Raw genomic sequence first — 26,387 nt, forward strand, 5'->3', positions numbered from 1 at the left:
CAAGAAGACACTTCCTACCATTCGATATCAAAGTTAAATATGCTCACAAAGCAATAGCTAGGTCTTAATTTAGAATACTCCACTGTCTGGGACCCACATACAAAAAGCTCAAATAAATCATCTGGAAACAAGTACAAAGACGCGCAGCCACAAACAGATATCACTAAGCTCAGTAACTAATATGATAGACACCCTGACTTTGCCCACTCTTGAAACACGCGGAATAAAATTCCGTCTAATCGTGCCATATAAAATTTCAACATGTAGTTGCCATCACTCCTCCTTATAATCTTATAGTTCCCGTGGGCCGCAGATCCAGACTCGGCAGTAACCATTGCTTTAGACACATTCAAACCTTAGAAAGCTTATCCTCTTTTGACCCAATAACAGTTATCCGATGGAACTCACTACATACCATATAAATGAGGCAGCTTCAGTAGATGTTTTCAAAACCCTTATTCCTATGGCTGTCATTGTCCCCCTTATCCTCCTGTAAACTCTTACCATGTAAATAATTTGATCTGATAAAGCTCGGCCCTGATATTGTCAAGATATGATGAAAAGCAGCTTGTAGCACTTTGGACTCGCGCGAAATAAAAACAAAATGTTGTCGTTATTAAACATTCTTTAATGCTAAATAATTACTATACAACGCAGGTTTAAAAGTTATCAATTACATGTTTACCTTCTGAAGTCTTTCATTTTTTTAATTTATGTAGAATGATTGTATGGCAAATGCTTTATCAGTAGTTATACAGAAAACAAGATGATATTGGTTGTCTCAAGCTATCTTGTCAAATTTACGTATCCAATTACAATACCTGCAATATTGTAATAATTTTGTGAATACATCATAAAAAATCACTTGATATACTTTGTTTTGTCTGGAACATGTCACAAAATCAAAAGAAAAATACAAATGAAACAAAAATGTTAAAAAAGCATCTAAAATGAACGAGAGTTGTGTTTGTGAATCAAATGCCCCCATCTACGCTTTAAAGCCACACAGCAACTATTTTAGAGAAAACAAGGCCCATAACTTTGCCCAAAATCAATTTACAGAACAAATTTCACACTTAATCTGCAGGTCATGTAGGGAGACTCACAAAAAATCAGCTCAATATCTGAAAGGGTTGTGTAAAAAAACTCCATAAATGGTTATTATAGAGGAAATGTCTAAGTCCAAGGCCCATAACTTCACCAAAATTAAATGGACCAGAACAATTTCACATTTCATCTATAGATCATGTAGGTAGACTCAAATACCAAAAATAAGATCTATATCTGAAAGCGTTGTGTAAAAAACCATTGGGAAACTGAATGCCGGACAGAAAGACAGACAGCGGTACAGTGCGACTGCTATATGCCACCCTGCCAGGGGCATACAAAATTAATATGAACACATTTAATATATATGTCTTCACAGACAAAAATGACACAGCGTATATCAGGCCATACAGTGACAAACATTTACACAATTAAACAAAGTTCTAAATTATAAAAAAAAATGAAATTACATAGGCTGCAAATTTTGTCCCCTTACATTACAAACAATGAGTAATAAGTACAGCTCCTAAAAATTGTAGCCATGAAATGCTTGCTCACAAAAATGATGTTGTCAATATAGTGACCATCTCATTAAACAATGATACATTCAGACGCCTGAATCCCTAGCATTACTGCAGCCAGTATCTATTCTGCGTTCTTTGCCTTTTTCTTCTTTTTCTTCTGCTTTTTGGTCGGGGGCTCATCAGACACCTCTTGGGTGGTCTCTAGCTCCTGTGTGGTCTCCATGGTAACATTTCCTGCAGACTCGTCTGCAACATCTAAAAACAAAGCTACCTTCTTTGAAAAGTTAGCTTTAGTTATGCTTAAAGTTTCGTCCCAGATTAGCCTGTGTAGTGAGCACAGGCCAATCAGGCTCAACTTACAGATTTTATGGTACTTTCTCGTTTCTTAGCTTACATGGTTATAGCTGAAAGTGTCGTCCCAGATTAGCCTGGGATGACTATTTATGCATATACAATCAGAACAGTTTCCCCACAAAATCTGGAACAATAGATAAAGAATCTAGAGAACAATTATAACTATTACAACATCCTCCTTTTTCACATACAGCACTTAGGATATCAAATTGTATTGTGACTGTAGATGTACTGTCAGGCAATAAACAAAATGTATAAATGTTAAAAAAGAGCACCGCATAACAGGTGCCAACGCTTGGCTGCGGGTGCAATTTTTAACAAGGGCTGTTTGTAAAACATGCATGCCCCCCATATGGGCTCTCCGTTGTAGTGAGAGTCATTGTGTGAATATGTTTTTTGTCACTGTGACCTTGACCTTTGACCTAGTGACCTGAAAATCAATAGGGGTCATCTGCCAGTCATGATCAATGTACCTATGAAGTTTCATGATCCTAGCCATAAGCATTCTTGAGTTATCATCCGGACACCATTTTACTATTTCGGGTCACCGTGACCTTGACCTTTGACCTAGTGACCTGAAAATCAATAGGGGTCATCTGCAAGTCATGATCATTCAACTATCAAGTTTCAGGATCCTAGGAATAAGCGTTCTTCAGTTATCATCCGGAAACCATTTTACTATTTCGGGTCATCGTGACCTTGACCTTTGACCTAGTGACCTGAAAATCAATAGGGGTCATCTGCGAGTCATGATCAATCTACCTATCAAGTTTCATGATCCTAGGCCTAAGCGTTCTTGAGTTATCATCCGGAAACCATTTTTACTATTTCGGGTCAACGTGACCTTGACCTTTGACCTAGTGACCTCAAAATCATTAGGGGTCATCTGCGAACCCTGATCAATCTACCTATCAAGTTTCATGATCCTAGGCCTAAGCGTTCTTGAGTTATCATCCGGAAACCATTTTACTATTTCGGGTCACTGTGACCTTGACCTTTGACCTAGTGACCTGAAAATCAATAGGGGTCATCTGCGAGTCATGATCAATCTACCTATCAAGTTTCATGATCCTAGGCCTAAGCGTTCTTGAGTTATCATCCGGAAACCATTTTACTATTTCGGGTCACCGTGACCTTGACCTTTGACCTAGTGACCTCAAAATCAATAGGGGTCATCTGCGAGTCATGATCAATGTACCTATGAAGTTTCATGATCCTAGGCCCAAGCGTCCTTGAGTTATCATCTGACAACCACCTGGTGGACGGACCGACCGACCAAAATGAGCAAAGCAATATACCCCCTCTTCTTCGAAGGGGGGCATAACAAATGAAAGCTTGTCAGAATATTTTTTTTAGAGGTCAGTGACCTTGACCTTTGACCTAGTGACCCAAAAATGGATGTGGCGTGTAGAACTCATCAAGGTGCATCTACATATGAAGTTTCAAAGTTGTAGGTGAAAGCACTTTGATTTGAGAGCAAAATGTGCAAGTTTTAGCACGACATCGGCGGACGACACAACACAATGAGCTGGCTATGACAATACCTCGGGTTTTCTCCGAAAATGCCGAGCTAAAATTGAGGATCTTTGGGGACTATAAGTACCTATAAGGACTCAATGGCAGTGTTAAATGTTCTCTTAAAAAGACACAAATTGGAAAATATGTTGATTGTCATAAGAATAATAACATTTATATACTTCTTAGTAGTTCTACAGAACACTTAGTCATACTTCTAAACTATCACATCATTACTTAGATGCTTGATACATGATTTATAAAATACATTTTTAAAGACAGACATTAGTGTGCATGTTACAGAAGCTTACTTCTTCGATTCGCACACAAATTCACATCTGAAATTTGTATTTATAACAACACCATTGCACTTCAAAAGAAACTTTAAAAATGTCAGCTGATGTCAAAATCTAGTTCATACCTCCATGCTTCTTCTTTTTCTTCTTCTTTTTCTTCTGCGGTTCTTCCAGTGTGGAGTTGTCAGCTGTCATGTCTGCCGTCGTGTTGGCGTCTGTCTCCATGGACACATTACCTCCTTCCAGAGCACGCTTCTTCTTCTCTTTCTTCTTCTTCTTCTTGTCTTTCTTCAGGAGATTCGCCTGCACCACTGCCGCCTGACCATGAAAGTCCCGTTTAAATCATGTGTAGTAAACATGAATTTATTGTGCCTAGACATTTCAATAATTGTTATGGTCGCCATCTGTCTTCTAGAGCTATCTCTGTTTAGCTTGATTGTCCACATTACTAATATGCAGTTATGTTTTCTTTAAGAAAGTAAAATGCAATAAAAAATTTAGGTTAACAAGACCTGTGTTTGTGGAACACACTACCTCCTACTGCTCTTTGAAGACACAAATCAGCTATTTGAGAGGAAAGTGTTAAGTCCAAGGCCCATAACACAGCCAACAATCAATGGACCAAAACAAAACTTACACATCATCTGTAAGTCATGTCGATAAACTCTCATACAAACAATAGATGTGTTTGTCAGAAACACAATGCCCCATATTGCGCCGCTTTGAAGCCATATATTTGACCTTTGACCTTGAAGGATGACCTTGACCTTCCACTACTCAAAATGTGCAGCTCCATGAGATACACATGCATGCCAAATATCAAGTTGCTATGTGAAGGGACATAAAAGTTATGAGCATTTTTCGAAACCTAAAAGCGAAGCCTAAACGCAAAGTGTGACAGAAGGACAAACGGACAGACAGACGGACGGACGGTCCGATCACTATATGCCCTCCTTCGGGGGTATAAAAAAAACTTCTTCTTTTTTTAAACTGAGTAGCCATTTTGAAAAAAAAATCTTCTGGAAATAGGGAATATGACCAAATTTTAGACTGAAATTAAACACAGTGTAATAATGAGGTAGTTAACTCTTTCAGTTCTGGAACCGAATTTTGAAGGCCTTTGCAAACAGTTTAGATCCAGATGAGACGCCACAGAACGTGGCGCCAGATCATGATCCAAACTGTTTGCTATTCTGATAGTGGTCTTTGAAAACAAGAGCTGTCAGAGGACAGCGCGCTCGACTAATCGAGTGCTTGACAGTATAACATAAGCCATCATGGAGAGGGGGGGTATAATGTGGGTGTGTGGTCATTTAATAGATGATCTTTCAAAAAAAAAGAAAAAAAAAGAAAAAAAAATTTTTTTTGGGGGGGGGGGATTCTGGGGTGGGGGATAGTTTGGGTGGAGTCCATTGTGGTATGTCAGGTAAGTGTTGTTTTGTCAAAGAATGAATCAAATCTGATGTTAAATAAAGAAGTTATGGCAATTTAAGCAAAATTTATTAATTTGACCTTGAGGGTCAAGGTCATTCAAATGTCAAGGTCAAATTCAACTTGCAAGGTACAGTAACATCATGATAGTCAGAAAGTATTTGAAGTTTGAAAGCAATAGCCTTGAAACTTTAGAAGTAAAGTGGATCTAAACATAAAATTTAACAAAATATTCAAAGTTACAAAGACAAAAAAGGCCCATAATTCCTACAAAATGCTTGATACAGTTGTCTGCTCTTGTTAATAGGTTGGGGTCATGTTGATAAAGAAGTATGCAAAATATAAAAGCAATATGTCAAGGGACAGAACGCCGGGGTGAGTAGGATAGCTCCACTATATATATTTCATATATAATAGTAGAGCTAAAAAGTGAAGAAAATGCTAATTTTAGAAATTAAGCAGACAACAATTTAGCAGACGACAAATATCCCAACATGCAAATTGTTGAACAGAACTTCACCCAGCCGCCCCCTACCTCTTGCACAGCCTCATGCATCACATCAACGTTCTTCTTGGGTGCCTCTCCGGTCTCGTAGAACTTGAGTCTGTCCTCCACCTGCTGACGTAGAAACTCTCCATACACCGACGTGGGGATGTCTGAAACATCGAGCACAATTAAAAAACTCCACCTATGTGGGGATGTCTGAAACATCGAGCACAATTAAAAAACGCCACCTACGTGGGGATGTCTGAAACATCAAGCACAATTAAAAAACTCCACTTACGTGGGGATGTCTGAAACATCGAGCACGATTAAAAAACTCCACTGACGTGGGAATGTCTGAAACATTGAGCACAATTTAAAAACTCCACCGACGTGGGCATGTCTGAAACATCGAGCACAATAAAAAAAAATCCACCGACGTGGGAATGTCTGAAACATCAAGCACAATTAAAAAACTCCACCGATGTGGGCATGTCTGAAACATCGAGCACAATTATTGGCCTGCCACTCAATATCAGATCAAGGTTTCATTGTGACAATGAAACCTTGATAGGAACGTGATTTAACAACCAGCACACAGGAGGAAAATTCCCTATCCCCCGTACATGTTACAACTAAATTCTTCATTTGTACATAGATCCAGCAAAGACTTTTAATCACATAACAAGAGGGCCAGTTTTAAGGTATAATTCCAACAATATTGGTAGAGGACCACAACCTTATGCAACATACCACCTATAAATTCAATTAAAAACATCCCCCCCCCCTCTCTAACCCTAAGGCATGGCTATTTTTTACCACAGCAGGGGTGGCGAAATCAAATTTCCGAGTTGCCCGAGTCGTACATTTGCTTGTCTGGGCAACTGACTTTTTTCAATTAAGTTGTCCGTGGACAACAAGTTTTTTAAAAGTCGCGTCCAGGTATACAAAAATACCTTCTATTAAAGCCGTAATTAAGGTTTACAAAACCGGATGTTGACACGCAGTGATCTCCCTTATTCTGCAAGAGACCGGGAGCATGCCGCATTCTCAACATTCGGCCCGACTGTTAGACAGTGTGCAGACTGGTTTCTTTATTTTTACAATCAGACGGAAATTAAAAGTATCAATCTAAGATAATCAAAACACGGTCTACCTTGTTATTTAAGACGACTTTAATGGTAAAGATGAAACTTTTTTTTAATCTTCAACAACGGACCAGAAACCCGAAGCTTTGAGCAGCCCACCTCCCAAAAAACTAAGAAAGATTATGATAAAAAATATGATCTAAGTTAACGCACCAGAACTTTTCAAGAAACTTGGCTAACAGATTTTCAATGGTTACCAGTTTATATAATCAAATTGCTACCAGTAGCGGAGCCTCAGTCTGATGAGGTCCACATATTGGACTAGTTTAATTTGTTAAGATTACAATGTACTTATGTTCAGCACATGTTTTAATAACACTAGCTTCGCAAGATTTAAAGTTTGAGAAAGTCTTTATATTGTTTATAATATACTGCTATAATGAATGTACCATTGAAATACAATTATAAACAAAACAAGCAAATCATACTCATTTTGATATATTCCACATTATTTAACATTAATCAATAAATGCGTTTATAATTTATATAAACATTAACGGACAAGTGTAGTTCAGCAACGGGCAAGTTAAATTTCCTAAATGGTTGTCCGTGGACAAGTATAGTTTTTTGAGATTTCGCCATCCCTGCACAGGGGCATGATTTGCAAACACTTAGTAGAGAACTACAGTTAATCTTGTGAATGAGACCACTTGAATTAAGCCACCTTTGTCTTATGCGACCACTTAGAATTCTCCCCAAGCAATTTCACTCTATTTTGATATTGTATTAAGCAACTTTTGTCTTGACCAGCGACCACTGATTTTCAAGTACATTGTATTTTGATGTCAACATCTTGGATTAAGCGACCACTTGGTGGTAAAACTGAACTGGAAAATGACAATGGCTCCTCATTAAAACTTTCTTGTTAGTTCTTAACGCCAGTGTATTCCATTACCTGAGAAGCAGTCAATTCTTGAAGCAATAGAACACTTGTTGGCCAGGTAGCGTGATATCCTGCCCTTGTTTTTGGCACCAGCCCGTCCAATGAATGTTGAATGAAAAATGAGACCATACTTGGGGGTGTTTCCTTTCGTCTTTAATGCCCTGAAAACAAACATAAACTCTTTATAAAATATCATATAGACAAACGGTTAGTATCTGAATTACTTAAGATACATTATGTAACATAAAACATTTGTTTTAAAGAGAGCATTACGCAATATGCATATGTAACAGGTTGATATTCATTTCATAAATATTTCACCAATCATAAAATTTTGATATTTTTTACCTTTGACAGGAAAAGTATTGGCCCCATGAATGCATAATAAAATTAATACCTTGTTGTACTCTATTTATTATAAAACAATTTGCATTTATGACATTTAGTAAATGACCAAGATAATGCACAAATAGGGAATAGGGCTCAACTGAATGGGTCTTAGTTCAGCCCTATATATGCCCTTAACTCTTTCAGTGCTGAAACCGAATTTTGAAGGCCTTTGCAAACAGTTTGGATCCAGATGAGACGCCACAAAACGTGGCTTCTCATCAGGATCCAAACTGTTTGCTATTCTGATAGTATTCTTTGAAAAAATCAAAGAAAATGCTTATTTTAGAAATTCTGCAGACAACATTTTAGCAGACAACAAATTTCCCAGCATGCAAAGAGTAAAAGTAACACTGCTGCTGAACATAAAGGAGCCAGCTACCTGAAGAGTGCCTTCTCAGCTCCCAGGATCTGTACAGTAGAGGCAGGATACTTGGCCAGGTTGGTCAGACTGCCTGCGTGGGCAATCAAACGGGCACCAACCTACAATGGGGACAATTGATAGTGTCGTCCTTAATTAACATGAGCAGACTGCATGACGTTGGTTTCCCAGAGAGTTGCTCAAATAGATCAAAACACTGGTAAAAACTTTCTCTGTTCTATACATGACTGGATGTTTATATATATTTTTTGGCTATAAAAACTTATCACATGGTTGGGATCTTTACTCAACGGAATGGAAACATCTCCTATTATTATAGTTGTTTCCAAAATATAATTGCCTTCTGAAAAATCCCAAGGAAGGAAAATTTCGTCATTTTGTTCCATAAAGTGAATCATATGCAAGTGAACAAATTAAACAAGGCTATTGTCAAGCAATATGGTCCCCTATGTCCATATTGCCATCTATCCATGTTGCAAGTTGCATGAAAAATATTAAGAACTTTTTAAGTTATCGCAGGATCCAGAAAAGTGTGACGGACAGACAGACAGACTGACAGACAGAGAGCAAACCATAAGTCCCCTCCGGTGAAACCAGTAGGGGACAATAAGGACTAATATTGAGCATTTCACACAAATGCATCGTAAATGAATATTTGTTTTGGAACAGGAACAAAGAAAAAATACCAACATTTGAAGGTACAGAATGTTGAATGAAAACTGGAGTCAACGCATTTGAAGGCTAATCCAGGATAAAACTTTCCAAAATATGTGGATTTCTATTTCGTAGAGACATCCTAGTCACTTAATACTATAGCATCAACCACACTTTTAATATGACAAAGCTCTTAACTCTAAACCTCTCTGAAATGCATTTTGAAATGTTTGTAGTCCCTAAATAATTTTATTAAATTGAAGACCTTTCTAAATAGAATCAAGTTGTAAAGGCTTCATTTTAAACCCTAATATACTGATGAGCAGCAAACAACATAAAACCTAAACAGCCTGCAAGTTACTTGAAGGCTGTTGAGTGTTCTGGTTTAATGCTGTTTGCATAAAGCCATTGCCAGTGGGAAAGGGTTAAAAACTTCAATACTAGCAAACTAGCACATACCAGGTCTCCAATGAGAGTGGACAGGTTTGGGGCGACTGCGACCATCTTGCTGTGGAGGTACTCACTGAGAGACTTACGATACTCCACAAGGGAGATCACTTTGGAGGCAAACGTCTCGATATTGATCAGGTCAATCACAGAAATGTCCATGCCTGACATTGAAAAGGGCAGGAGGATTCAACATTTATTTACAATACATGGCATCTGTTTATAAAAGTTAAGATGATATACATATTCAGACAGTGATATTATTCAAAATGCAAGTAAATTGAATTGGAGTGCAGCAATAATTTGATATGTGAATACCAAATGAGCCAATTAACAATAAGACAAGTTTAATTACTTTTTTTTTTAAATGGTTCACAAAAACACAAATAAATGTCAATAACATTAACTTTATATTTACTTAATAAATCATTGTTGCTCATAAAGGCATTATCAAAAAGTTTGAAATTGGACCAATACTTCAAGGAATCAAAAATATAAATTGTAATATTTCATTTGTGATACAAACCCATAGATGATCTTGATGCATCCAGTATAGCCTTGACCTTGGCATCGTCCATGACTAACTCCTCCAAGGCTGCAACCTTGTCCTCAGTGAACTCCTTCCTGTTCTTGATCAGCCTGGCCACCTTGCAGTAGGTGCTGTTATCGTTCACAATCTTCACCAGCTCTGGGAAATGGTACGAGTACCATTCTCTGGGAACAGATTGGGAAATGTCACACATTGGGAACATATTAGGAAATGTCACACAAATTGGCAACAGACTGGGAAATGTCACACATTGGGAACAGATTGGAAAATGTCACACATTAGGAAAAGATTGGGAAATGTCACACAAATTGGGAACAGACTGGGAAATGTCAAACATTGGGAACAGACTGGGAAATGTCACACATTGGGAACATATTAGGAAATGTTACACAAATTGGCAACAGATTGGGAAATGTCACACATTGGGAACAGATTGGGAAATGTCACACATTGGGAACAGACTTAGAAATGTCACACATTGGGAACAGATTGGGAATGTCACACAGATTGGGAACAGATTGGGAAATGTCACACATCGAGAACAGACTGGGAATGTCACACAAATTGGGGACAAAATGGAAAATGCCCCACAATTTTAAAACATCTTTATAATATGTGCAGGATGGAATTAGCCGAACATTTTCACTTATCAAACACCTCCACATATTCTTAAGAAAAAACAACAACCTGGACAAGAAATGTACTCAGCAGGACTTGCCCTTGCTCAATTTGTTTTTAGAAAAATTTGAATGGCTTTTGCAAATGTTTAGAAAGCCAAACATGATTTTCTTAGCAATACTAATCCATTTGTAGCCATTGGTTAATTTGGAAAATGGCAAAGTTAGCCCTGCTCCGAAGGCTTGTTTTTAACTCTTGGCAATTGGGACGTCATTTTTAGGAGTTATAGTGTAACTTGTGGCATTTTCAGAATGGTATTTCCTACCGGAAACATCACACTACTTCGTAAGGGTAAGTTTGAGAGATGAGAAATACAAGTTTTGAACTAATTTTTATAAGAAAAGTGCATTCTAATATTGTGTACAGAAGGAACAAATGGTTGGTACCTGATCCTCATGGCAAAGGTGTTGATGTTCTTGTCGAGCTGGTCCAGCAAGCTGATGCTCTGGATGATCATGTTGTCCACGCGGTTCACGTTGAACTTTACCTTGGCACGTGAGTAGCTGTGGCCGAGACCCAGCTGGGCCTTGCTGGCTGTCACCTCTGTCAGGCCCTTCACCAGGTGGTGAAAGTGCAGGCGGATACCTAGCCATGACAGGGTAACTAATAGAGTCGTGTTCTGAGAAAACAGGGCATAAAGCATGTGCGTTGTCGTCCCAGATTAGACTGTGCAGTCTGCCTAAATTGGATTTTTGCTAAGAAGAGACTTCATTTAAACAAAAAATGTCATAAAAGCGGAAAGTGTTGTCCCTGATTAGCCTGTGCGGATTGCACAGGCTAATCTGGGACAACACTTTACGCACACGCATTATGCCCAATTTTCTCAGAAAAATTCTTAAATGTGTAAGGCAACAAGGTGTCCATAACCATATACCACTCAGAAAAAGCACTTAAAACATGTTTGTTGTCTCTTAGAAAAATCAAATTAAATTTCAGACCTTTCTTACTAGATGTAAGTTTTTAAACTCTCATATCCAACCCAAAGGTAAGATGAGCAGCAAACAGCATGAAACAGACTGTGTGTTAAATGGTATGTTTTTCTGGTTTTATGCTGATTGCATATACAGCGAATTTTTCCCAATTTGGAAAATATGGGCTGTCAGTTGTAGTGGCAGCCATTGTGTGAATACGTTTTTTGTCACTGTGACCTTGACCTTTGACCTAGTGACCTGAAAATCAATAGGGGTCATCTGCCAGTCATGATCAATGTACCTATGAAGTTTCATGATCCTAGGCGTAAGCATTCTTGAGTTATCATCCGGAAACCATTTTACTATTTTGAGTCACTGTGACCTTGACCTTTGACCTAGCGACCTGAAAATCAATAGGGGTCATCTGCCAGTCATGATTAATGTACTTATGAAGTTTCATGATCCTAGTCCTAAGCGTTCTTGAGTTATCATCCGGAAACCATTTTACTATTTTGAGTCACTGTGACCTTGACCTTTGACCTAGCGACCTGAAAATCAATAGGGGTCATCTGCCAGTCATGATTAATGTACTTATGAAGTTTCATGATCCTAGTCCTAAGCGTTCTTGAGTTATCATCCGGAAACCATCTGGTGGACGGACCGACCGACATGTGCAAAACAATATACCCCCTTTTCTTCGAAGGGGGACATAAAAATACCAGTACTAAACTAATTGGGAAAAATACGCACGAAAAACCTTAACATGGGAAAATTCCTGTCATGAAATCTTCAGATTTGGAATTAAAGGTCTTTTAAATTGCATGGTATAAATATTCATTTGAAGGCATTTGGGCTTGAAATTTTCTGTTTCAGTGCTTATTTTGAAGCGTACAGACAATATGCAGATAATACACATTTGGAACAAAATTGACACAATTTTCCTTTCTTTTAGGGCATTTTTTACACAACAATTGGGAATTCTGTAGTTTTACCTCAATTGGGAAAGTACCTTTTCCATAAAGAATGGAAAAAAAATCAATGATATTGCCATTTTCACTTTGCTTCTGAGCAGGTTTCTTGTAAAACAAACTTAACAAGACTATTGCCAAGCATTACATGTATATGTCCCCTACCGGCTCCACCATTGTCATATTATTTTTTTTGTTGTTGCCAAAAAAGCAACCAGAATTTTTGACGTAGGAACAAAATGAAATGACATTAATAATGTCCATATTGCCATCTATCCATGTTTCAAGTTTCATGAAAAAATATGAAGAATTTTTAAGTTATCGCAGGATCCAGAAAAATGTAACGGACAGACTGACTGACTGAAACACAGAGCGCAAACCATAAGTCCCATCCGATGAAACCGGTAGGGGACAACAATCAATATAGGCTGCTAAAAGCTATACCTCTGACCACCTCGGGCACAACTCCCGTATGCTGACAGGACACACTCAACTCCTCACTGATAGCAGATCCAATCTTGGGATCACTGACACCCAGTACCACCTTCTGCTTCTTGCTGGACTGTGGAACATTGGTCTCAATGAAGAGTCGCAGGTCCTCATGGATAATACCTACACAAAACACAATCTTACAAAATTAATTGATTGCAACTTACAGGCAAAAAAACATTACATTTGTATATCATTTCGAGACAACAAAAATGTGTATTGATTTGGACACTGGATAGCAAGATTTGGAGGTGGTACTGATCAGGAACAGGTTTTTTTTTCCACTTTTTGGGAAGATAGCCCATGGCTTTGGAATTGGGAATTTTATCGGCATTTTCATGAAATTGGGAAAATAAATTAATTAGCTTTTTTTTTCCACACGAAAAGTCCACTGATTAGGGAAAAACTAAATTTGATATAACCCTTTATAATCATTCAAATTAAAAGAACAAAATCATATAATACTTTGTTAGATGTAATTGAATTAAAAACGAGATAAAATATACATAAGACATCTTTCTAAAAAAAAAAAAAAAAAAAAAAAAAATTTTTTTTTTTTTTTTGGAAATTGGGAAATTTTTGCCACATTTTGGGAAAAAAGTATACTTTTTGGGATTGGGAACATAGCCGAATTTCGGCTATAAAATCGGGCCAAAAAAAAACCTGAGGAAACTTATCAGGAAACTTTTTTATCAACAAATATTGACACAACAGGTCTTTTCCTGGCCATTTTGGGAAAAAATCATATAAATTATAGTTTTTAGAATATTTACAAAATAAAATTGAGATACATAGTCTAATAATCATAAGTCATAAAAGTGATAAGACACTTCTTTCTAAAAAAAAAAAAAAAATTGTTATAATTTCGGTTTGGGATCGGGCCTGTTTGCTTTGAGATTGGGGCCGTTTTACAGCCTTTTTTACATAGCAAACAAAACCTGCAGTTTATTAATAAAGGATTTATGTTAATGTTAAGAACTGTTTACTTCTGTTCAAATTCATACTTATTGCATTATTCTAAAATCTTATACTACATTCTATAAAATCAGTGGCGTGATTTAAGAACCACACTTTTCTGGGGAAAGAAATTGCCAACCCCCTTACTGAATTATTTAACTCTCCATATGCATGTAGATCCAGCCAAGTTCATTATTTTTTGCAAAATAAATTTGTTGGAAATTTACCGTAAAAACTTGTGTATAAGGCGCACTTTTTTTACCCCAAAAGTTCATTTTAAAAACTTGATGCGCGTTATGCACAACTACAGCCATGCCAAGACATTTTTTCACTGTCAGTTACCCAGTTGCAGTAATTCGCATCATTTTGTTCCCCGGTGTTTTAACTGTAACTATATTAATAATAGTGTTATATTTACGATCTGAATAAACATTATAAAGTTAAAATTAATATTTTCTATTTTTTTCAGGTACGTTACAGAGCATTGAAATCAAATAAATCAAATAAATTTGAAGAAGAGAATGAAAAACAAGGAAGCCATTTTTATTGTTATTGTTTTCCCACAATATTATACCCTACTGTACTAGGGTTACAAAATTTATTTGGGGGCACTTGTCGATTAACAATAATATGTCGGCAAGGTCTTTCCCGATATATTTATGATTATTTTTCTTGCTTTTCAAATGTGTTAATAAAATTGATGTTGTGTTTGTTTACACGTTTTCATACGTCTTGTCAAGATTGAGGATGTGATTATCTAGCAATTTGCGTCACCTGTCAACTTTTGTGTAGCTGGGCTATTATCAAAACATGCGAACCAGCAAACGGCTTCACACCTATATTGTTTGTTTATCCCCGGTAATGTCGTAATAGTGTTGATAAGTTTGAGTCGTTAAAGTCTCCTGTCAATTATAGACACTCGAAAAGAACGCATGATATCGGCAATGTAAATAAAACGCGCGGTTGTGAATTAGTCATGCATGAATAAGCACGTGACAATACCAAAAAATAATGTCAGTTTCTTAGTTATAACTAATCCATCCGTTATGTGTACTCCTCCACGTTTAAATCGTGGACAGTTACTTCGGAGACATATGATGAAAACCTTGATGGTAGCCTCGTAGAAAGTGTGCATTTCATTCATAATTCATTTAAATCCAAACATTTATTTTTACGCATAATATGATTAAAAAAAACCACACAAACTAGTTGTATCGTTATCGTCTTTAAAATAATTAATAATTGAAGCAATAAAAGAACACATAAGATCGGCAATGTAAATACATGTATAACGATTTTCAGTTAGCCTGCAGTACAAAATTTTTCCCCCGATTTTTTTGCTTCAAAAACTTTTTTTCTCGATTGTTTAGCTTAAAAAAGTAGATGCGCGTTATACATAAATGCATGTTATACACAACGTTTTACGGTAAAAGGAGGAAATTAGCTGAAGAAGGAGAAATCCCACCCGTGATAATTATGTAAACAAGAGGGCCAAGATGGCCCTAGTTCGCTCACCTGAGAGGAGTCAGTTCATTCAATCTTTACCAAACATCAAACTTGACCTAGATATTGTCCAGACAAACATCCTGGTCAAGTTTCATCATTATTGAACCAAAACTCTGGCATATGGAGTGATTTTGTTTTTGTAAGATTTGACCTGGTGGCCTTTGTTTTGAGTTGACCCCCCCCCCCCCCTTACCAAACATCAAACTTTGCTTACAAAAATAAATATTATGACCAAGATTCATAAAATCTGAAACAAAATTGTGACCTCTAGAGTGTTTACAAGGATTTTGTATAATATAATGAAAATTTGGACAATCTAAGGGCAATAATTATGGCATTAATTATGTGATATATATATAACAAATCTTTTCACCAAGTTTCATGATGATTGGGCAAAAAATTTGACTTCTAGTGTTCACAAGCTTTTATATAAATATAAGAAAACTGCCCCCCTCCCCCCCCCCCGGCTGGCCATGTTCAACTCTCATATCAAAGAAACAAATTTTCTGACCAAATTTCATGAAAATTGGGCCAAAATGTGACTTCTAGAGTGTTCACATGTTTTCACTATATACATATAGAGAAGAATGCCCCGCCCACTGGCAGCCATGTTTTTTCACCGATCTGGACCATTTTCGAACTCGTCCGAGATATCAATAAAACCAAAGTTTTAACCAACTTTCATGATGATTGGGCAAAAATTGTGACATCTAGAGTGTTAACAATGTTTCTCTATAGCCAAATAAGGAAAACTGCCCCCCCCCCCCCCCCCCGCAGCCACGTTATTCAACTGACCGAAACCATTTTCGAACTCTACTCTCAAATCAAGGAAACATTGGTTAGGTCGCAGTACACCAATATTTTGCACGTCGGGTTATGTGCTCCAGCCTATAAAGTCGATAACAATGTGGTATTCGATACAGAATACACTGTTTCAAATTTAAACAGAAATATGTCAGCGAGAAAAGTGTGTTGAAACATCGTCGTGATTTTATAGGGTACATGCAAAGGATAACATCCGTAGGTTGCCATTCAGGTTAATTTAACATGTTTATGAAGTTTATTCTTTATTTTCCTCAATTTGTCTCGAACGATGTTTGTTTAGTGAAGCGCACGAATTTGCTGCGCTGAACTGCACCCATGTTTTTGAAGGGGTGCATATGGACTGCCAGAACCGCCATAGCGAAAATTATCAAAGGCTCTGGGAGTCCGTTTATATGGACTACCATTCCCCATGGAAAAAAAGTCATACATGCCATACGTCCCGGATCGTCCGGGACAGTCCCGAAAATGCATACCCTGTCCCGCAGTCCCGGAATTTTGTCAAATGTCCCGGATTTCAGTAAAACCTGTATGTTCCTTATATAAGCATGCAAATCTGTACTTGCCACTGATATTGCGTCATCTCCAAAGCAATGCCTGTCCGATTAGGCAAAAACGCTACGTGTCAAAATCGATCAATTAACGGGGGGTCCTATTATCTTGTCGATTGTCTCGTAATCACAGTCAAACAAAAGACATTTTTTCACTGTCAGTTACCCAGTTGCAGTAATTCGCATCATTTTGTTCCCCGGTGTTTTAACTGTAACTATATTAATAATAGTGTTATATTTACGATCTGAATAAACATTATAAAGTTAAAATTAATATTTTCTATTTTTTTCAGGTACGTTACAGAGCATTGAAATCAAATAAATCAAATAAATTTGAAGAAGAGAATGAAAAACAAGGAAGCCATTTTTATTGTTATTGTTTTCCCACAATATTATACCCTACTGTACTAGGGTTACAAAATTTATTTGGGGGCACTTGTCGATTAACAATAATATGTCGGCAAGGTCTTTCCCGATATATTTATGATTATTTTTCTTGCTTTTCAAATGTGTTAATAAAATTGATGTTGTGTTTGTTTACACGTTTTCATACGTCTTGTCAAGATTGAGGATGTGATTATCTAGCAATTTGCGTCACCTGTCAACTTTTGTGTAGCTGGGCTATTATCAAAACATGCGAACCAGCAAACGGCTTCACACCTATATTGTTTGTTTATCCCCGGTAATGTCGTAATAGTGTTGATAAGTTTGAGTCGTTAAAGTCTCCTGTCAATTATAGACACTCGAAAAGAACGCATGATATCGGCAATGTAAATAAAACGCGCGGTTGTGAATTAGTCATGCATGAATAAGCACGTGACAATACCAAAAAATAATGTCAGTTTCTTAGTTATAACTAATCCATCCGTTATGTGTACTCCTCCACGTTTAAATCGTGGACAGTTACTTCGGAGACATATGATGAAAACCTTGATGGTAGCCTCGTAGAAAGTGTGCATTTCATTCATAATTCATTTAAATCCAAACATTTATTTTTACGCATAATATGATTAAAAAAAAACACACAAACTAGTTGTATCGTTATCGTCTTTAAAATAATTAATAATTGAAGCAATAAAAGAACACATAAGATCGGCAATGTAAATACATGTATAACGATTTTCAGTTAGCCTGCAGTACAAAATTTTTCCCCCGATTTTTTTGCTTCAAAAACTTTTTTTCTCGATTGTTTAGCTTAAAAAAGTAGATGCGCGTTATACATAAATGCATGTTATACACAACGTTTTACGGTAAAAGGAGGAAATTAGCTGAAGAAGGAGAAATCCCACCCGTGATAATTATGTAAACAAGAGGGCCAAGATGGCCCTAGTTCGCTCACCTGAGAGGAGTCAGTTCATTCAATCTTTACCAAACATCAAACTTGACCTAGATATTGTCCAGACAAACATCCTGGTCAAGTTTCATCATTATTGAACCAAAACTCTGGCATATGGAGTGATTTTGTTTTTGTAAGATTTGACCTGGTGGCCTTTGTTTTGAGTTGACCCCCCCCCCCCCCTTACCAAACATCAAACTTTGCTTACAAAAATAAATATTATGACCAAGATTCATAAAATCTGAAACAAAATTGTGACCTCTAGAGTGTTTACAAGGATTTTGTATAATATAATGAAAATTTGGACAATCTAAGGGCAATAATTATGGCATTAATTATGTGATATATATATAACAAATCTTTTCACCAAGTTTCATGATGATTGGGCAAAAAATTTGACTTCTAGTGTTCACAAGCTTTTATATAAATATAAGAAAACTGCCCCCCTCCCCCCCCCCCCCCCGGCTGGCCATGTTCAACTCTCATATCAAAGAAACAAATTTTCTGACCAAATTTCATGAAAATTGGGCCAAAATGTGACTTCTAGAGTGTTCACATGTTTTCACTATATACATATAGAGAAGAATGCCCCGCCCACTGGCAGCCATGTTTTTTCACCGATCTGGACCATTTTCGAACTCGTCCGAGATATCAATAAAACCAAAGTTTTAACCAACTTTCATGATGATTGGGCAAAAATTGTGACATCTAGAGTGTTAACAATGTTTCTCTATAGCCAAATAAGGAAAACTGCCCCCCCCCCCCCCCCCCCCCCCGCAGCCACGTTATTCAACTGACCGAAACCATTTTCGAACTCTACTCTCAAATCAAGGAAACAAATGTTCTGACCAAATTTCATGAAAATTGGGCCAAAAATGTGACTTCAAGAGTTTTCACATGTTTTCACTATATACATATAGAGAAAAATGCCCCGCCCACTGGAAGCCATGTTTTTTCACCGATCTGGACCATTTTTGAACTCGTCCGAGATATCAATAAAACCAATGATTTAACCAACTTTAATGAATGGGCAAAAATTGTGACTTCTAGAGTGTTTACAAGGTTTCTCTATAGCCAAATAAGGAAAACTGCCCCCCCCCCCCCCCCTAGCAGCCATGTTATTGAACTAACCGGAACCATTTTCGAACTCAACTCTCATATCAAGGAAACAAATGTGCTGACCAAATTTCATGAAAATTGGGCCAAAAATGTAACTTCTAGAGTGTTCACATGTTTTTACTATATACATATCAGGGTCTTCCCCAGGCCATTTAAGCGCCCCTTGCCGGGGCGCTTGAATTTCGAAATCAGAGTCCCCGGGGCGCTTGAAATTTTCCGATCAGTGTATTCTTCAGTAAAAGAAAGTGGAGATTGTCCAAAAAAATCAAGGTTTCCCTATCAGTGTATCAATATTCCCTGTTTTAAAAGAGCACTCGGTACCTACTTTCACAAGTAATCGCCATAAACACCACATGGGGTAATGGATAATCCACTGATAAGAGAATAGCATGACGCGTGTATCGATTATTCTAGCCACATTACACGGTCATTTAAATGCTGACAAGGATGTATCTGGTAACTTTCCAGTCGTCAAACTGTGAAGTTCATCGTCCAATCGGTTACGCGAATGCTTATGAAGGCGGGGTTAACTATCGACCATTATTTCTTATTGACGTCGGGCATGAAGTAAGAGTTTATCGCAGCTTGATTAGCAAGAAGTTGTACCGTTTGAGTAATATAAAACCGGTAATTAGTACAGTACAGAACATTAAAGACGGTTTCGGGCATCATCATCACACCTGTTTACTGTAAACAAGTGTTACCAATGACTCATAATTAATACGAGAAAATTAATTGCAAGTGGTAAACAATTAATTATTATAGCGAGTAAGTTGTGCAAATGACTCCCGGTTACAATTATGTGATAACAATTTATTTAATTCCAGTACATGTATATTTCAACATGTCCATTTATAGAACTGATTCACCTCGTTTTTCTGACATTTATTCGACACGTGATGCGCTTTAACAAATTTTCGTTGAATTAATTACGCACACTTGTAAATGTTTCGTCCGATAATCGATAGTTAAAAGACTGATGATGGCAACCGGCCGTGATCCTCGTGGACAACGTGAATTTCATGCATAATTCCGTCAAAACATTTATTCGACTCGTAAAGTGTGTAAACAAATTATCGTTGAATTTATAACGCAACGGTTAATATTTGTTGAAATCTCAAATGGGAATAATTAAATTTGTAATCCGAAACCCATTACCGTAAGTCGATGTTAACGCGTTTTTAATCCGTAACACACTTCCGAATGTAAATGTTACCGCAACGTTAAATATTTTTGCTTCAAATTAGCAGTGCAAATTTATTTTGTGTCGAATCTTTTCTCAATTAAAAAGAGCGCGAAAATTATGCAGCATGTACAACGTCGCGTCAACTGCATACAAATGGCGTGTATTTAGCGTTTTAACAAGCACACAACAGGTCAGGGGATTGACACATATTCAGAGCATGGTTCAAACAGAAATAGCAAACCTAAATTCAAGCACTTTTCAAGGACTTTTTAAGGCCAAATTTTCATTTTCAAGGCCAAGAACAGTACGTTAGTTTCCTTTAAAAAAAAATGCATTTTCAAACCAGATTAACACAGTAAATGTCATTTAATTGCTCAAACTCATTAAACTTATTCCATATTAACTCATTCATGTTATTTAATTACATACAAATACATGTTTTAATATCCATCCTTAACTCAATGAGTTTCACATATGTATTTACTTTTTAAAGTTATTACAAACAAACACATTGATTCTCAATTTCATGTTTTCTGTGTGGGTTTCCCCTTTCTTGTGGCTTTTCAAAGCGCTTTCCCCCATCCCCCCCACATCAATGGTCTTCATACATTCTCGACAATGTGCTTTTCGAATGTCATTTGTTTTCTGTACCCAGGAATATTCAGTTAACCACCCTGGTTTGAAACGACACTTCCCCATCGCTGCGTTTTCACTCGCGAAAATTGATCACAACGAAGAACCTCTGACGTAGTACACATAATCTGTGACGTGTACACATAACATTTCGTACTCAATAGTGTACGAAGCTTATATTTCGTACTCAACTTTTTGCGCGAAGGAATTTATGATAAATTTTCATAATATTTCCCTTAAGAACGATTTAAGTTAATAATTAAAGCGATGATAAAAGTAATTTTGAGAAGAAATAAACATTTTCAAGGCTTTTTTACATGAAATAAGCACTTTTCAAGCACTTTTTCAAGGCCAACCTTTGTTCAAGGGCTTTTCAAGCCTAGGACTCATTTTCAAGCACTTTTCAAGCCCTGTGCGAACCCTGTCAGAGGCAATATTTCATCAAATCTATAAATAGTCACTTAAAAAATGGCAAGGTTTGTGTTAAAGAAATAACTGAAAGCTTTTATCTTAAATATTTATCAGAAAGAGATTGATAAAAACGGAATAAACGGGATTATCAGGTAATAAATAGAAACTTGAAAAATAGTAAGTATACAGTAATAGAGTCAGGTTGAAACGGATGTATTGGGGAATCGTTCGAGTCGGGATTTTACTATCTGTGCGGAAAAGTTGTAAAACAATTAAACAATATTAAAAAAAATATATTTTTAAATGACTGGGGGATTTTTTTGAAGAGTCATAGCGCACCAAATGACGTCTTTTGACGCTGGTTTTCTTTGAGTTATAATGCACCACAGAACGTGAATTGACACGTTAAATTAAAAAAAATCAACGTCGGTAGGGGACACCCCTCCCGAACCCACCCCCGGGGCGCCTGAACAAATTCCTGGGGAAGGCACTGCATAAAGAGAAAAATGCCCCGCCCAATGGCGCCCATGTTTTTTCACTGATCTGGACCATTTTCGAACTCGTCCGAGATATCAATAAAACCAATGTTTTGACCCACTTTCATGATGATTGGGCAAAAATTGTGACTTCTTGAGTGTTTACAAGGTTTCTCTATAGCCAAATAAGGAAAACTGCCCCGCCCACTGGCGGCCATGTTTTTCAATGGACCGGAACCACTTTTGAACTCAACCAACATATTATTAAGACAAACATTTTGACAAAGTTACATGAAGATTGGGCATGAAATGTGACTTCTACAGTGTTTACAAGTTTTTTCTTTTTTTTGACCTAGTGACCTAGTTTTTGACCCGGCACGACCCAGTTTCGAACTAGACTGAGATTTCATTGGGACAAAGCTTCTGAACAAGTTTCATGAAGATCGAACAATAAATGTGGCCTAGTGTTAACGAACAAATGTGGACGGACGGACTGACAACAGACAAAGACCGGTCACAAAAGCTCACCTGAGAAATCAGGTGAGCTAAAAAAAATCTCAACGAGTGTGCAATGCAACCTGTTACCTTCAGAGATGCTATTCATGTTGTCAAGAGCGTTGGTTCCACTCTTGAACGGGGAAAAGGACACCATCTTGACGACTGAGTTGAACTTGCTGAGCTCCTTGACCCCTTCCTCCACCGCTGGCAGCAGCATCCCAACCTCTTCAAACTCCTTAACTCTGAACAAGCCATACCCGGAGGCATGCTCAAACAGCACAAACATAGCCTGCGCCTGCAAGATAGACAAATTTCTTTTATAGAAGACTGTGGCTGTTAAATCATCAGCTAGACATCAATAAACAGTTATTTTTTTATCATAAAAATTTATGTTCCAATTTGGGACTGGTAGGGGGACCCATTCCCCTAGTTGCAATTATTCAACTCTAAGCTTTATAGCCCAATGGGCTGCTTAGAGTTGCAATGCGCTCTCTCTTGTCCATGGGTGCAAAATGTTATCAACAATGCAAGGGTTAAGGAACACTGTAACTGCAAGAACTTATTAAAGTTTACCTATCTTAACCACAAACTCATCCAAATGTTACCATTAAAGCAAGAAATAATTTAATTTATTGACTTAGGTTTTGTTTTGTACGCTGTATCCGCCATATTGGAAAATTGACCCAACATTGGTTAGGTCGCAGTACACCAATATTTTGCACGTCGGGTTATGTGCTCCAGCCTATAAAGTCGATAACAATGTGGTATTCGATACAGAATACACTGTTTCAAATTTAAACAGAAATATGTCAGCGAGAAAAGTGTGTTGAAACATCGTCGTGATTTTATAGGGTACATGCAAAGGATAACATCCGTAGGTTGCCATTCAGGTTAATTTAACATGTTTATGAAGTTTATTCTTTATTTTTCTCAATTTGTCTCGAACGATGTTTGTTTAGTGAAGCGCACGAATTTGCTGCGCTGAACTGCACCCATGTTTTTGAAGGGGTGCATATGGACTGCCAGAACCGCCATAGCGAAAATTATCAAAGGCTCTGGGAGTCCGTTTATATGGACTACCATTCCCCATGGAAAAAAAGTCATACATGCCATACGTCCCGGATCGTCCGGGACAGTCCCGAAAATGCATACCCTGTCCCGCAGTCCCGGAATTTTGTCAAATGTCCCGGATTTCAGTAAAACCTGTATGTTCCTTATATAAGCATGCAAATCTGTACTTGCCACTGATATTGCGTCATCTCCAAAGCAATGCCTGTCCGATTAGGCAAAAACGCTACGTGTCAAAATCGATCAATTAACGGGGGGTCCTATTATCTTGTCGATTGTCTCGTAATCACAGTCAAACAAAAGGGGTTAATTCGTTGTGACTTGGCTTGCTCAAATTTGATGGCTGTGTAGTTTTAACGGATTACGCGATGCACATTCATGAATAAATCCAGTTTCACCCAGATTTTCGCGGTGTCAGATTCATTCACACTCATATTGCGACAAACAACACGCCTTTACGCTCAGCGCATACAACGTAAGTTGTAACAGTTTGACGTCATAGCTTACACCGCGCGCGCCATCCATGACAACGTCTGAATTCATCACCCGTGTTACACGCAGTCCACGTTTTAAGTGTATACAGTGACTGAAAATTAAATCAGCACTGAACTATCTCATGTTTATATACATGTGCTCTTTTCAAACACACAAAACACGTGGCTTGTATCTAGTAACGTATGTAGAAATGTTTAATTTGTCAATTGTTTAAAAGCAATTTACGATGTTAATTATAATTTATTCTTCTTGTTTAAATAACGTTTTTTTATGCATTGATCTTAAATGGATGTTAAATTTGTTTATTCCAGGTAAGTTACATAAGTAATTTAACTAATTGGATATCGCGAAAAAATGCCTACCAAAAATACATGTATGACTTCATATATCGCTATTTGTATACATGTCCCGGAAAATCGGCAAATGTCCCGGTAAATTTAGCACAATGTCCCAGAATCGGACTGAAAATTTATGGCATGTATGAAAAAGTATATATTTTTCCCAAATGGGACCTAAAAATTGCCATAGAAGGTTTTCAAAAAAACAATATCTTTGCGACAATAATGTTCATACATAACAAATTTTTACGGTGTAATTAAGATCAAAAACACAAATTGCGGAACATTAAGCGCCCGAATTATTCATCCGAAGTATGTTTCCCCTTATTGGTGTTCATTGTCATTCCGTCATATGAACAGCTTTACATAAACAATCACGACTTTATTTCTTGCTAATGTCAATACATAGTCATTTATCAGATACACACTGGAAGAAGTTCATAAATAGGCAGATTATTATGGTTCAAAATAAATAACAAATACTCCACGTGCGCCTACCATGTTGTTTTCAAGGTTAAATTCCACTAAATTGGTGTACGGTTGTCGTTGAGACTGTGGTGCGAAAAAACACAGATGAGTATATGATAATATAAAAACAGACTCGTCTATTATGTGTGCGTTTTCTTTTAATGATGATTTCAATCATTATATACATAATAGACCTGCTTTTTATGAAATCATATCAGACTGCTATGCAACATTCAAAGTAGTACACAAGCAAACGGCGAAAAGTTCCAAAAATCCCTGAACTGGAGCCATTACATAAAAACTAGTATTATATTAACCAAGAAGGCAAACAAAGCGCGGTCAATTTTCCAGAGAAACGTTCCCCAGTGTCAAAATGGCGACCAAATAGCTATGCTTTCTAACTTGTTAGAAATTCCTTTTGGAATATGAGGCAATCATCTGGGGTCCCTTTACTGCCATCAGTGCCTTCTCAGATAGAACAGATGAAGCAGATTCGGTGTCCATCACTTCAGCAGATCAGAGCAATTGTGACTATGATGCGCTTCATTATCAGTTGTCTTGTTGAAGTGTGTAGATCATCTATCAAACCAACACGCCTTTATAATTTCGTTTCAGCACGATATCTATAGAACGCGTTTTCCTACGATCCTGAAAAAATGTTTGATAGTTACTTGTGTAAAAAGGAAATAGTCTATCCATTTTAAGGTCAACATGTCGAAGTTGAAGGTTGAGGCCATTTGTTACACGAAATTAAATAAGTAAAAATGTCAATATTATAGTACCGTTATAGTCATAAAACGCCTCTTAAGAAGTGTGATAAAACACCACATCTGAACATAAGACAACGAACTCAGTTAATATTAAATATATGTATAATGAAACTAGTATACGTTAATGTATTCAAGCATTTAATCCTTATTACCAATAAAAAAACACATGACCCAGCTAGTTTCATTGCTTGTTATAGCGATTTTGACGTTTACGGCAGGCTAATGACGACAAAGAGCAATTAAACCCCTACTTCAAACACTGTTTGCGTCAAATATCATTTTAAAACTCATTTTCGCTCAAATGTCGACAAATGATGTTTCAACATTTGAGATACTAGTAGCTTAAAAGCTTTCTCAAAAAGAAAATATACTAGTAGCATAGTTTTGAACAAAAGATGGGGACTATATAGGATCCCATTTGTTTTTAGAGATCGTAACAATGTTTGTGAAATTATCGTTAATAATGAGAAAAGAGCGCGGTTTCGGTTTATGCCGCAGTCTATTTTGAAATCGTTGAAACGTTGATGCCATTGTTGCGTTTGCCAACAAATTGACACTTATCAAAATTCACTGTTTTTTTTATCTCTTTTTCATTTGGCTTTTTT

General features: G+C 37.1%; 1 protein-coding gene across 2 annotated transcripts; it reads right to left on the reverse strand.

Moving 5' to 3' along the window:
* Positions 1–607: 607 nt before the first annotated feature.
* Positions 608–25,084, reverse strand: LOC127841442 (nucleolar protein 56-like). 2 transcript variants are annotated; one of them, XM_052370269.1, is made up of 11 exons: positions 25,043–25,084; positions 22,731–22,938; positions 13,104–13,271; positions 11,167–11,365; positions 10,079–10,266; positions 9,565–9,716; positions 8,452–8,552; positions 7,695–7,843; positions 5,703–5,824; positions 3,862–4,054; positions 608–1,826 (listed from the first exon to the last, which is right to left on the reverse strand). In XM_052370269.1, exons 1-11 carry the CDS (start codon positions 25,043–25,045, stop codon positions 1,693–1,695), a joined length of 1,617 nt encoding a protein of 538 aa, XP_052226229.1. In that variant the 5' UTR covers positions 25,046–25,084; the 3' UTR covers positions 608–1,692. The 2 variants fall into 2 exon arrangements, with proteins under 2 accessions (XP_052226229.1, XP_052226230.1); XM_052370270.1 differs by lacking the exon at positions 25,043–25,084 and adding an exon at positions 25,028–25,042.
* Between the last annotated feature and the right edge of the window lie 1,303 nt (positions 25,085–26,387).

This window comes from Dreissena polymorpha, chromosome 8 (genome assembly GCF_020536995.1).
Source record: "Dreissena polymorpha isolate Duluth1 chromosome 8, UMN_Dpol_1.0, whole genome shotgun sequence".
Taxonomy (NCBI): Eukaryota; Metazoa; Mollusca; class Bivalvia; order Myida; family Dreissenidae; genus Dreissena; species Dreissena polymorpha.

Coding starts and splice junctions, on each gene's coding strand:
- LOC127841442 (XM_052370269.1), bottom strand. Junction 13,272..22,730: donor CATGAATAGCATCTCTGAAG/GTAACAGGTTGC, acceptor TGTTTTGTGTAG/GTATTATCCATGAGGACCTG. Junction 8,553..9,564: donor CCACTCTCATTGGAGACCTG/GTATGTGCTAGT, acceptor TCCCCATTGTAG/GTTGGTGCCCGTTTGATTGC.